Here is a 12,086-nt window from a genome sequence, read left to right as displayed (position 1 = left end):
GAAAAGAGAAGAGAAGAGAAGAGAAGAGAAGAGAAGAGAAGAGAAGAGAAGAGAAGAGAAGAGAAAAATCAGAAGCTGGCCAGGCCTTGTCCCTAAACAGGATGACAACCACTTTTAAGTTCCCAGAATAAACTAAAACTCAAAGCTAAAGAGTAATGGACCTCCCTGCAGACATCTAAGCCACTGTGAAGGGCCAAGGGCTGAAGTGTCCCTAAGCAATTAGTGGCTGTAAATTCAGAGGACCAGATCACTGGATGGACCAATTTTAGGGCAATGGCCACACTGGGAGCCATCTTCTGGGACAGAGATGCCCTCTGAGGTCACCGCTGGCTCCGTCTACTACCACAGCTTGACCTCAGGGAGACAGATGCCTGGAAGGCAGGTCCCCATGCCTCTGCCATTCTTAGCCTAGTCTCCAGAGGAAGGGCTGCAGTGTCTGCAGACTTTCAATAGCAGGTCAAGAAAGCAATGAGGACGCGTGTGGAAGAACAGCAATAGCATCGTACGCAGACAGTCCAGAGCGAGGACAGTCAACAGAGGTATCACCATCTTCTTCAAGATGCGGGGTTGGGGGTGGGTTACTCACGTGGTGTCTAGGGTCCGATTGATCTTTGCAATCATGCCCAGGGAGGGGTCCACTTTGGTATGCATGGATGATATCACACCCACCACCACGATAAGCCAGCTGGAGGGACTCGCGGGGAACACACCAGTGATGATGCCATTCTGGAAAGACATGTGAGCTGTGAGCAGCACCCTCCCCAAGGCCACCATCACTGCCTGTCAGCAGCCCTGTGGCAACAGGCAGCTGGGACATCAGGCAGCAGGGAGAAGGTGCCGTGTGGAGGCCACCAAAGACCAAGGCCCAGTAGCTGTGTCTCTTCCTGGAGTCACAACTGCCTTACCTTCACACAGTCTATTCTCTCCCCTGACTTCTGAGCCCAAATGCATCCTGGGAGATTCCCCAAGAGGGACTCTGGGTCAGTAGGAACAGCCAGACCTGACACAGTTCTCCATATGGTGACTGAGCCTGGGCACTGTGAGGTCCCATTCCCAGTCTGTCACTCTCTGGCAGTTAGGAACCTCAGCTCTCAAAATACCCTTCCCCTCTTTCTGAGTCAAGATGTGTTTCCAGCTGGGCGGTGGTGGCGAGCACCTTTAATCCTAGCATTTGGGAGGCAGAGGCAGGGGGATTTCTGAGTTTGAGGCCAGCCTGGTCTACAGAGTGAGTTCCAGGACAGCCAGGGCTACACAGAGAAACCCTATCTCGAAAACAAACAAACAAACAAACAAAAAATGTGTTTCCGGGAGCCCCCAAACCATTGCTGCAAAATAACCCAGCAAAATAAAGTTGAAATTAAAATAATTTTTGTTACATTTATTTATTGTGCAGAGGTGGATACAAAGACCATATGTTGCAAAGGTGGAGGTCAGACATCAGGTCTCTCCTTCTATCTTGTGGGACTTTGGGTCAAACTCAGGTCATCAGCGGGGCTTCAATCTCACCCACCCAATTAAAAAACTGGTCTAAAGAAGAGGAGTTAGGGGAGAGAAGGCTCACATGACTCAACACTGGCCAGACTCTGACAGCTCTGGGAACCAAAGGAGGGTGGTGGGAAGGGAGAACTGTCTTTTTTCTGCTTTGTTGGTGGTTTGAGTGTTACAAAAAATTAATTCTATTTTGTTGTTTTTTTTTCTGTTTTGTGATTTGAGTGCTGGGGTTAGAGAAGTGTGCCATCACATCCGGCATAATAAATTCTTAATGGATACACACATTTCACCCCAGCACTTGGGAAGCAGAGGCAGACGGAGCTCTGTGAGTTTGAGACCAGCCTGGTCTCCATAGTGAACTCCAGATCAGCCATGTACACAGTGCGACCCTAACTCAATATATTGATATTAACAACAACAACAACCCTCCAAGCATGGTGTGGGGGCTCACATGTCCTCCCAGCACCTGAGAGGCTAAGACAGGAGAACTGCCTTTAGTTAGAGAGCAACCTGGCATTCACCTGTACTACGTAACCCCAGTGTTCCAGAGGCAAGCTGGCTAACTAGACTAGCCAGACTCTAGACTAGCCAGAATCAGTGATCTCAGGTTCAGTGAGAGACTCATCTCAATAAATGAAGCAATAGAGAAAGACACTCGCTGTAAAGGTCAGGCCTCCATGCATATGCATACACGTGCGCACACACACACACACACACACACACTCACTCACTCACTCACTCACGCACGCTCTCGCTCTTTCTCTCTCTCTCACCCTACCCCTGTACACACAGACAAACAAAACCAAGAAGAAAAACCTTTCAATTAAAAACATATTCTTGGCTGGGCAGTGGTGGCACACGCCTTTAATCCCAATACTTGGGAGGCAGAGGCAGACGGATTTCTGAGTTCGAGGCTGGCCTGGTCTACTGAGTGAGTTCCAGGACAGACAGGACTATACAGAGAAACCCTGTCTCGAGAAAAAAAACAAAACAAAAAACCAAGCACATTCTTGGGGCTAGAGAAGGCTCAGTAGTTAAGAGCACTTAACCTTGTAGAAGACCCTAGTTCAAACTAGTACCCTATCTGGTAACCATGTGTAACTTGAGCTTCAGGGGATCCAATGCCTCTGGCCTCTGCAGGCACCTGCAACTCAGATACACCTACTCATACACAGACACACAGGGATATACATAATTAAAAGTAAAACATTTTTTTTTAAAGAAAACTAAAACCCCACACTTGTGATCTCAGCACCCAGGAGGTAGAGGCAGGAGGATCAGAAATTCTATGTTATGCCTCACTACACTGTCTGTTTGTGGCCAGCCTTAGCTACGTGTGTCACAAAAACAAGAAGTCCTGAGAGGCCCTGTCATCCTGGCACTTTGGAGGCTGAGGCAGGATGACTGTCTAGCTTGAACTGGAATGAGACTCTATTTCAAAAATACAAGCATAAATAAGTAAATAAACTCATTAAAGTTAAAAATATATAAAGACACCAGCTGTAGTGGCACACACTTTTAATCTCAGCACCTGGGAGGCAGAGGCAGATGGATCTCTGTGAGTTTGAGGCTAACCTGGTCTACAGAGTCTATAGGACATGTCTACCAGACAGTCAGAGCTACACAGAGAAACCTTGTCTCAAAACAAACAAACGCACACAGACAGAAAAGAAAGAAAAACTACAAAGCCACCAGACTGGGGACATGGCTCAAGAGGCGGCTTGACTGCCTGAGCAAACCCTTGGGCTCCATCCCTGAAACCAACCAAACCCTAATAAAGCTAATAAACCCCCAGTAGGCATGCCTGTGGTTCAGCACCAGGGAGGACAGAGGCAGAATAACCAGGCATACAAGGGCATCCTCAGCTACATGGAGGATCCCAGGCCAGCCTGAGCTACACCAGACCTTTTCTTTAAGCAAGTAAGACACAAATTCATTAAAGTTCGAAAATAACCTTTTTCAGTAAGGTACAAGGGATCCAGCTGAGGGGCAGAGGGTAGAGCTGTGTTCTTAACTCCACGCTGACTCCCATAAGTGGCCCCCTTGCTCTGGCTTCAGGTGCTTGGCCTGTTTTACATTGATCTGATGAGCTTGCCTTCCAGGGCAAGGCTTGCCACCCTAGCACTTGGGAGGCAGAAGCAGACAGATCTTTGTGAGTTCAAGGCCAGTCTGGTCTACAGAGTGAGTTCTAGGAGAGTGGGGGATGCAGAGAGACTCTGTCTTTTAAAAAAAAAAAAAAAAAAAAAAAAAAAAAAAAGCAAACAAACAAAAAGCCCAAACCCAACTATAAGAAGGAGCTATGAGGCTATGAGGCCATTTTACATATCTGTGTCCTCCACAAGTCCTAGCCAGCATGGAGACCACTGCTCTCTCAGAGACCCACCCAAGACACACTCCTTCCTCATGGGGCCCAGGGAGGTGCACTAGACACCCCAAGCAAATGCTGCAGAGACGATCATCCAACCAACCTTGAATCGGATGAACTTCTTCTTCCAGGAGTGCAGCCCCGACAGGCAGATCTGTTTGAGGGCTTCATGGCTCAGGCGGAGGTCGATACCATCAGGGGTGACAGTGAACTGGAAGGCCACAGCTTGGTGAGCCTCTGCCATCTTGAGTGGTGACCTGGAGGAGGGGGGGGAGAAATGGCTTTGAGAAGCCTGGCACTAGGAACCAGCAGAAGGCCCTCTCAAAGTGAACCCTGAGGCCCAACAGAATCATGCTGGTCAACAGATACAGTTCCGTCCTTCACCCCACACGCCTCACTGTGCAGCTCCCAACAGGCCTGTTCCATTTAGAGGCCTGGGGAGATGGGTGTGGGCTCATGCTACCACCAACCTCCTCTGCCTATCCCACAGAGCTACATCTCCAATGACACCCCCAGCCAGCATGGCAGAGGACATTAGTGGCCATGCTCTAACCTGAACTGCAGAGGTGAATCTTCTTGCAGCCCATCCCCTTCAGGTGTGAAGACACCTGGAATAGCCACAGACAAGCCCCCAGTGGCCCTGAACCCTGACCTTCAGACAGGACCACTGAGCCTCCAGCTCTGGATGGTACTATAAAGATTCCACATGGGGTGGGGAGCCAAGCTCGTTCCTCCAAAGACTGGCAATGTGAGCGCCATCCCAGAACCCAGGAAAGGTGGAAGGAGAGGGCCGATTCCACGAAGTTGCCCTTTGACCCTCACAACAACACTGTGGTGTGCATACCCTGCTCCTCCCCATTTTTATTTAAAAATAAAAATGCTTTTAACACTGGCTGTGGTGTTGCATGCTGTTAATACCAGCATGAAGGAGGCAGAAGCAGGCAGATTTCTGAGTTTGAGGCCAACTTGGTTTACAGTGGAATTTCCAGGACAGCCAGGGCTACATAGAAAAACTCGGACTCAAAAAACAACAAAAACTTAAAAAACAAAACAAAACAAAAAGAACAAACAAGAAAAAAAAAAGACTCCACTAGCATCCTACAAACTGCACAGACCCTCACTGGTTCTGATCCTCTGAAGCTGGTCCTAAAGTCAAACTGGTCGTAAGCACCCATGTATGGGACCTTCATTGTCCCTGCACAAAACAAGGCCGCTTTTGCACTAGCTTGCCTTGCCCAACTCAATACAGGAAATCTTAGAAATCTACAGGCACTATCTCAATACTTAGCATGTGTGAAGCCTAGGTTAGATTCCCAGCCCCCCAAAATAAAGAGGAGCTGGAGCTGGAGAGATGGTTTGGCTGGGAATGGTGTTTCCTGCTCTTGCAGAGGACCTGAGTTCAATTCCCAGCACCCAAGACAAGCAGCTCACTGCCATCCGTAGCACCACCTCCACAAGATCTGATGCCCTCTTTTGGCCTCTGTGGGTACTGCACTCACATACACACACACACACACACATACACACAGTGTACACTAATACAGGTAAATAATAGAACAAGAGGGATCTACAAGGCACCCTTTCTCTCTCTTCTTCACTTACTCCTGTTGTCTGTCGGAACTCCACACTCAGCACAGCAGAACTATCACCTCTTCTCTTCCTGGCTTCCCTCACTCCCCAGCACTGCCTAAGGTGCCCCCTCTTCTGAAGGCATGCAACCCCTCTGTTTTCCAAAGCTGTTTGTTACAAAGTGTGTGTGTGTGTATACATACATACATATATACACATACATATATATACACACATTTCATATATACTATATAAAAACATGTATACACATGTATTTGTATACACACATATATATAAGAGATACAAGGTAAAAACTATGTAGAACAATAATAAAATCTAATTTATGGGTGTGTTCTCATCAGATAGTAACTTTCCTACTGAGACCTAGAGGGTCTGAGAAACCTATCAAAACCAACAGGTTATCAGGACTAAAGAGATGGTTGAGCTGTTAACAGCACTGGTTTTACAGAGGATCTGTGTTTGGGTCCCAGCGTTTAAACAGTGGCTCACAACTGTTTATATCTCCAGTTCCAGAGGATCCCACACTGTCTCTGTCCTCCCTAGGCACGACTTACATATGCTGCATATATATGTATGTAGGCAAAACACTCAAATTAAAAAAACAAAAAAAACAAAAAAACTTAAATATGTGCCTTTTTAGAAAATCAGCAGTCAAGGTTCTAGGCTGTAGCTCAGGTGGAAGAATGCCTGTTTAGCTTGCACCAGCCCTGGGCACGATGCCCAGTATTGTGTGTGGTGGCACATGCCCATAATTCCAGCACTCAGGAGATAGAGACAAGAAGATCAGGAGTTCAAAGTTATCCTTGGCTATACTGAAAGTTAGAGGCCAGCCTGGGCTACATGACATCAACAAGCAGAGTTGGGGATGTAGCTCAGTGGTACCTCATTTGCTAATGTATGTGAGGCCTGGGTTCTAGCCCCAGCACTAAAAAAGAAATTAAAAAAAAATACACACACACACAACTTACAGATAGGAGGATGAGGTAGAAGGATTGCCACACGTCTGAAGCCAGCTTGATTGATTTACCAGCCTAAGCTGCAGAATGAGATGGTGTCAACTGTCAATCACTTGTTCATTCAATAGATATTTGCTGGCTGCCTCCCATATATCTGTGAGGTGAGAACCTAGACCCTCGTAGAAATGGCCCTTCTGCCCTCTTGTGGCATAGATGAGAGGCAAAGAGCAAGCAATGCCTACATAGTAGTTAGGATGCAGGAGAAAGAGGGCCAGGCAGGGCACCACGAAGCTCAGCGGGCCATTCTGGAAAGGAGAGCAGACAGCCCTGGGCCAGTGTGGTGCCAGTGAAGATGAAGATGACAGCATACTGAACAGGTCTGAGACCTGTGGGCTGCACGAGCTGATCAAAGGGACCCTCCAGCCTTGAACTATGTGCTCTGTGGAGCCACTACTGGGGTGGGGGAGCAGACAGCAGACAATACACCTGTGGAACTGCTGTGTTGAAAATGTCACAGTGTCACTGAGGACACCTAGGTGGAGCAGCTAGGGACAGGTGGATGTGGGAGGAAGAGGACAATGCTTGTGGGTGGCACACCTGGAAACTGGCCTTTGAGCGCTGTTCTGACCTCAGAAAGGCTGAGGAGAAAACAACCTGGTACTGAAAATGATTTAGACCCCAAGGGAAGTTCCTGTGTATCTACACCCTGTGGCAGGCAGGAAGAGGGCAACCAGGCCTGGCCGTGGTGAATGTACACGCTCGACTTGAGAAAGCCAGCAAGACAGCTCAAGGCACAAAGCATGGCTCTGGGTGGGGCAAGGAGATTCATATCTATTCCTTGAACTTCTGATCTTTCCTCATCTATCTCCCATGTGCTGGATTACAAGTACGAGCCACCGTTCTCGGTTTATGCACTGCCAGGGATGGAAGCCAGGGCCTCCTAGGCAGGCTTCCCATGTCTGTAGCAATTGTGGGGCTGGTAGACAGACAAAAAAAAAAAAAAAAACCTGCCCCTCCCCCCTCCCAAGGATTCATTCTTGGCAAACAGGGCTCTGTGACTGGCCACCTGGCCAATCTTTTACAAGACCTCAAAGGTGAGCTAGGCACAGTGGCTCATACTATGTATCCCAGTTATAAGGCAGAGGCAGGAGAATTGTTTCAAGTTCAAAGTCAGCCTGTGGGCTCAACAAAAGCAAAAAAACAAAACAAAACAAAACAAAAAACAAAAACAAAACAAAACAAAACAAAAAAACGAACAAGAACAAAAACAAAAACCAACTCAATAAATACATTAATGAATTTTTGAAACACCAGGGAACTATTTCGATGTAAACTTTTCTGTTGTGTGTATGCGTGTGTACATACGTTCATGGGTGTGCATACCTGGAGGCCTGAGTTCAACACTAGATGTCTTCCTCTGTTGCTTACAATCTTACTGTTTGGAGGCAAGGTCTTCCACAGAACCCGGAGTCTGCTGACTGGCTGAGTGTCCTCCTGTTCCCACCACCAAGCCCAGCACTGGAATTACTCCTGAGCTGCTGTTCTCAGCACTTTGCATGGATACTGAGGCTCAAACTCAGGTCCTCGAGCTTGCCCAGCAAGCACTTTACCCACTGAGTCATCTCCGAGGCCCACAAGGGGGTTGTTAACAGCAGTGGATTAAACACAGTGTTGCAATTAATTCTATCCAAAGTCACGAACCCCATGTTTGCCCAGAAACCAAACCTGGTCTCAGGACAATCCTGGGGCCTGGGAATATTTATGGTGTCATCTCCAGAGTGAAATGGCCCTGTCACATGGCCTTAATGTTTAGAACAACCTGAACCTACCAGGTGTGACTGCACAAGCCCATAAACCCAACACTAGAGATGTAGAAGCAAGAGGCTCTTCAAGGTTATCTTTGACTACACAGTGAATTTAAGACCAGCTTGGTCTACATAAAACCCTGCCACCAACAGACTTAAAAAACCTGCCTAAGGCCGGGCAGTGGTGGCACACATCTTTAATCCCAGCACTTCGGAGTCAGAGGCAGACAGATTTCTGAGTTCGAGGCCAGCCTGGTCTACAGAGTGAGTTCCAGGACAGCCAGGGCTACACAGAGAAACCCTGTCTCGAAAAAACAAAAACCAAAAACCAAACCAAAACAAAACAAATCAAAACAAAAAACCTGCCTAAACTTAATAAAGGCCTTGTTCACCCTGACAGCGGGCACTCCTACTGCTCTGCGGGCATGCATGAGCAATGCACTCTGCCCTCACAGCCTCCCAGCTTCAAGTCATTAAGCAGGCACTGGTGCCAGAAAACACCAGCCTGAAAAACTCAGGCCTGCCGATCTAATGAGGGCCACAGCCTCCACGTTGGCTTCACAGACTACTTCAAATTCTCAGACTGCTTCGGGAAGTCACCAAGAAGCACAAATCAAATCCCAACATAAGCCATCCACAGGAATGGCTAGAATGTGAACAATGAGTGACAGGTGCTGCCGAGGACACTGAGAGAACAAGAGCTTCCGCGGCCCGCTGTCAAAGAAACATGACAGAGTTGGGTCATCCCGGAAGACACCTGTCCTTTCCTAAAAGCATAAGGCTAATTCCAGGTAGTGAGTTCCAGGCTAGCCTGGGCTACACAAAAAAGACCATATCTCAACAACAACAACAAAAAGCAAAACCAACACCCATGGAACCCAGCAACTTCTCCTTGGCTAAGATAACCCAAACAAGTTTACAGGCAAACCTACACACACGTGTTCACAGCAGCCATGTTCATGACAGACAAAATTATAGGGACGGCCAGGTGTCCCTCCACAGCAGGAGAGGAAAGTACAGTCAGGTCCTTCCACAGAAGAGGAGCGTGGGTAACCTGTGACGCAGTCACGCACCAGGTACATGACTCGACCCTAAGAAGGAAAGCAGCACCAACACATGCAGTGACAGGGATGAAAGCATGGCACCAGGGTCTGGGGACACGGCTCAGTGGGCAGAGGGTTCACCTTACATACACGCGGCTTAGGGTTCCATCCCAACACCACGTGAGCTAGGCATGGTGGCATTCTCCTGGGGATCACAGCACTGGAGAGAGGAGGCGGAAGGATCGGATGTTCCAATCATCCTTGGCTGCAGGGTAAGCTAGAAGTTAGCCTGACCTGCAGGAGACCCTGTCTCATAAAACCAAACCAAACCAAACCAGCATGGCAGGAAGCTAAGAAAGCCAACTCTCATCTCACTCCATTTACATGACGTGGTCCAGAACGGAACAAACCTACAGAGAAGGAAAGATCAGAGTGGCCAGGGATGGACCAGGGGAGGATGGATAAGGGCTAAGAAGGAGTATTTGAGAGGGTTGATAAAAATGTCCCTAAACTGATTAGAAGGCTATACAGGGGCACGTTGCTGTGAATAAATCAAAAACCACCAAACCAGACTTTAGATGGGTGAATTTCTTATGTGAATTATCTACTGTCTCAGGATTCTACTGCTTCAATGAAACACATGATCAAAACAAGCTGGGGAGGAAAAGGTTTATTTGGCACAAGCTTCTACATCACAGTATATCACCAAAGGAAGTCGGGATGGGAACTCCTAACAAGGCAGGAACCTAGAGGCAGGAGCTGCTGCAGAGACCATAGTGTGTGTTGCTTACTGGCTTGCTCTGCACGGCTTGCTCAGCCTGCTTTCTTATAGAACCCAGGGATGGCACCATCCATAACAGGCTGGGACTGGCCCCACCCCCATCAATCACTAATTAAGAAAATCCCTTACATCCCAGTCTTATGGAGGCATTTTCTCAATTGAGGTTCCCTCCTCCCTCCCAGATGACTGACTATAGCCTGTGTCAAGTTCATATAAAACTAGCTTAGGTACACCTCATTGAGGCTGTTATTTAAAAATAGTTTCAGAGGCCGGAGAAATGGCTGAGTCATCAAGAATGCTTGCTGTTCTTCCAGAAGATCCAAGTTCCCAAAACCCATATTAAGCAGCTTGCAACCACCTGTAATTATGGTTCCAGGATATTTGATGCCCTCTTCTGGCCTATGTGGGCACTGCACTTACATGGTATACACACACACACACACACACACACACACACAAATAGAAACTGAAATTGAGCTTCTCTTCCTAGACGGCTCAGCAGCCACTGATTGCTTTTCTAAGTAAGCCAGGTCAGATTCCCAGCACCCACATGGCAGCTCACAACCATCTCTGACCCCAGTCCCGGGAGATGTGATGCCTTCCTCTGGTCTCCTCCGGCCATCAGACACTCACATGGTGCATAGACGTGCACACAGACAAAATATCCAAACACACAAAAATAAATAGATTTTAAAAATTGGTATATAAATTTATCTTTTTTGTTTTGTCTTGTATTTTGAGTCAGGGTCTTTGTATTTAGCTCTAGCTATCCTGGAACTCACTCTGTAAACCAAAATGCACTTGAACTCCCAGAGATCCCCCTGCTTCTTCCTCCCCAGTACTGAGATTAAGTGTGGGCACCACCATGCCCTGCTAAAACATATCACTTGAAAAACAAAAACAAAACACACACACACACACACACACACACACACACACACACACACACGCAAAAAACCTGTCTCAGCTGGGCATGGTAGTTCACATCTGCAATCCCAGATTCTGAGTGGTTGAGACAGGAGGTTCACTGTGAGACCCACAGAAGTAAGCAAAAACCAAACCAAACAAAACAAAACAGAACAGGGACGTGGGTCAGTTGGTGAAGCACTTGCACAAGACAGACAGTTGGGTTCCAATCCCGTATAAAAATCTGGGTGCAGTGGAGGGCACTTGAAATCTTGGTGCTGGGGAGGCAGAGACTGGTGGACCTTGGGGCTAGTAATAGACCCTATCTCAAAAACAGAGAGGACTTAGTGGATAAAGGCATTTGCCTTGGATGCCCAACGACCTCAGCCCAGTGCCCAGAGCTCAGTAAAAATGAAGATGTGGTGGTGCACATCTGTAGTCTAGAACTCCTTCAGCAAGAAGTGGGGCAGAAAAAGCTGACCTTAAGCTCACGGGCACAGCTGGTGTGGAATCCACAGTACAGCAGCATAATGAGAGACCCTGCCTCAAAACCAAGGTGTGGGCTGCAGAGAGGCTCCCATACTCGCGAAGACAGCCAGAGTTCCATGGTCAGCACCCACATCACTGGTTCACATTGGCCTAAACTCCAGCTCCAGGCAGATCCAACGCCTCTGCTCTCTGAGGACACTCGCACTCAAGAGCACACATGCATGCACGCGCGCGCGCGCGCGCACACACACACACACACACACACACACACACATTTCTTTTAATGAAGGCCAGGCAGTGGTGGGGCACGCCTTTAATCCCAGCACTTGGGAGGCAGAGGCAGGCGGATTTCTGAGTTCGAGGCCAGCCTGGTCTACAGAGTGAGTTCCAGGACAACCAGGGAAACCCTGTCTGGAAAAAAACAAAAAGAAAAACAAACAAACAAGAAAACATGCATCAAATCCTTCTCTGGTCAAACACACAGCTGGGGCCATCGGTGTGGAAGGAGATGGCTCTAGCAGCCCACAACATCACTGTGCCCACCAAGGCCTCATTTGGAACAAACGTCGCCCTCCAGAACTAAGTAATTTTTCAGGGATCCCTAGTGATAGGACAGATAGCAAATAATCTGCAGACAGTTCAGGCAGTAAGGTGCTTCTC

At 47.9% G+C, this 12,086-nt stretch overlaps 1 protein-coding gene across 5 annotated transcripts in view; it reads right to left on the bottom strand.

The window, feature by feature from the left end:
• The window catches only part of Cpt1a (carnitine palmitoyltransferase 1A), a 63,699-nt gene that overhangs the window by 33,441 nt on the left and 18,172 nt on the right, over window positions 1–12,086 (bottom strand). For all 5 annotated transcript variants that reach the window (XM_031389079.1, XM_031389081.1, XM_031389084.1 and 2 more), the window contains 2 exons: window positions 3,960–4,113; window positions 587–726 (listed from right to left, as the gene is read on the bottom strand). In XM_031389079.1, the coding sequence (XP_031244939.1) occupies window positions 587–726; window positions 3,960–4,100 (281 nt within the window). In that variant the 5' untranslated portion in view covers window positions 4,101–4,113. The remainder of the gene's footprint in view (window positions 1–586; window positions 727–3,959; window positions 4,114–12,086) is intronic.

Source organism: Mastomys coucha, unplaced genomic scaffold, assembly GCF_008632895.1.
Source record: "Mastomys coucha isolate ucsf_1 unplaced genomic scaffold, UCSF_Mcou_1 pScaffold21, whole genome shotgun sequence".
Lineage (NCBI taxonomy): Eukaryota > Metazoa > Chordata > Mammalia > Rodentia > Muridae > Mastomys > Mastomys coucha.
This window is presented reverse-complemented; position numbering and strand designations above follow the sequence as displayed.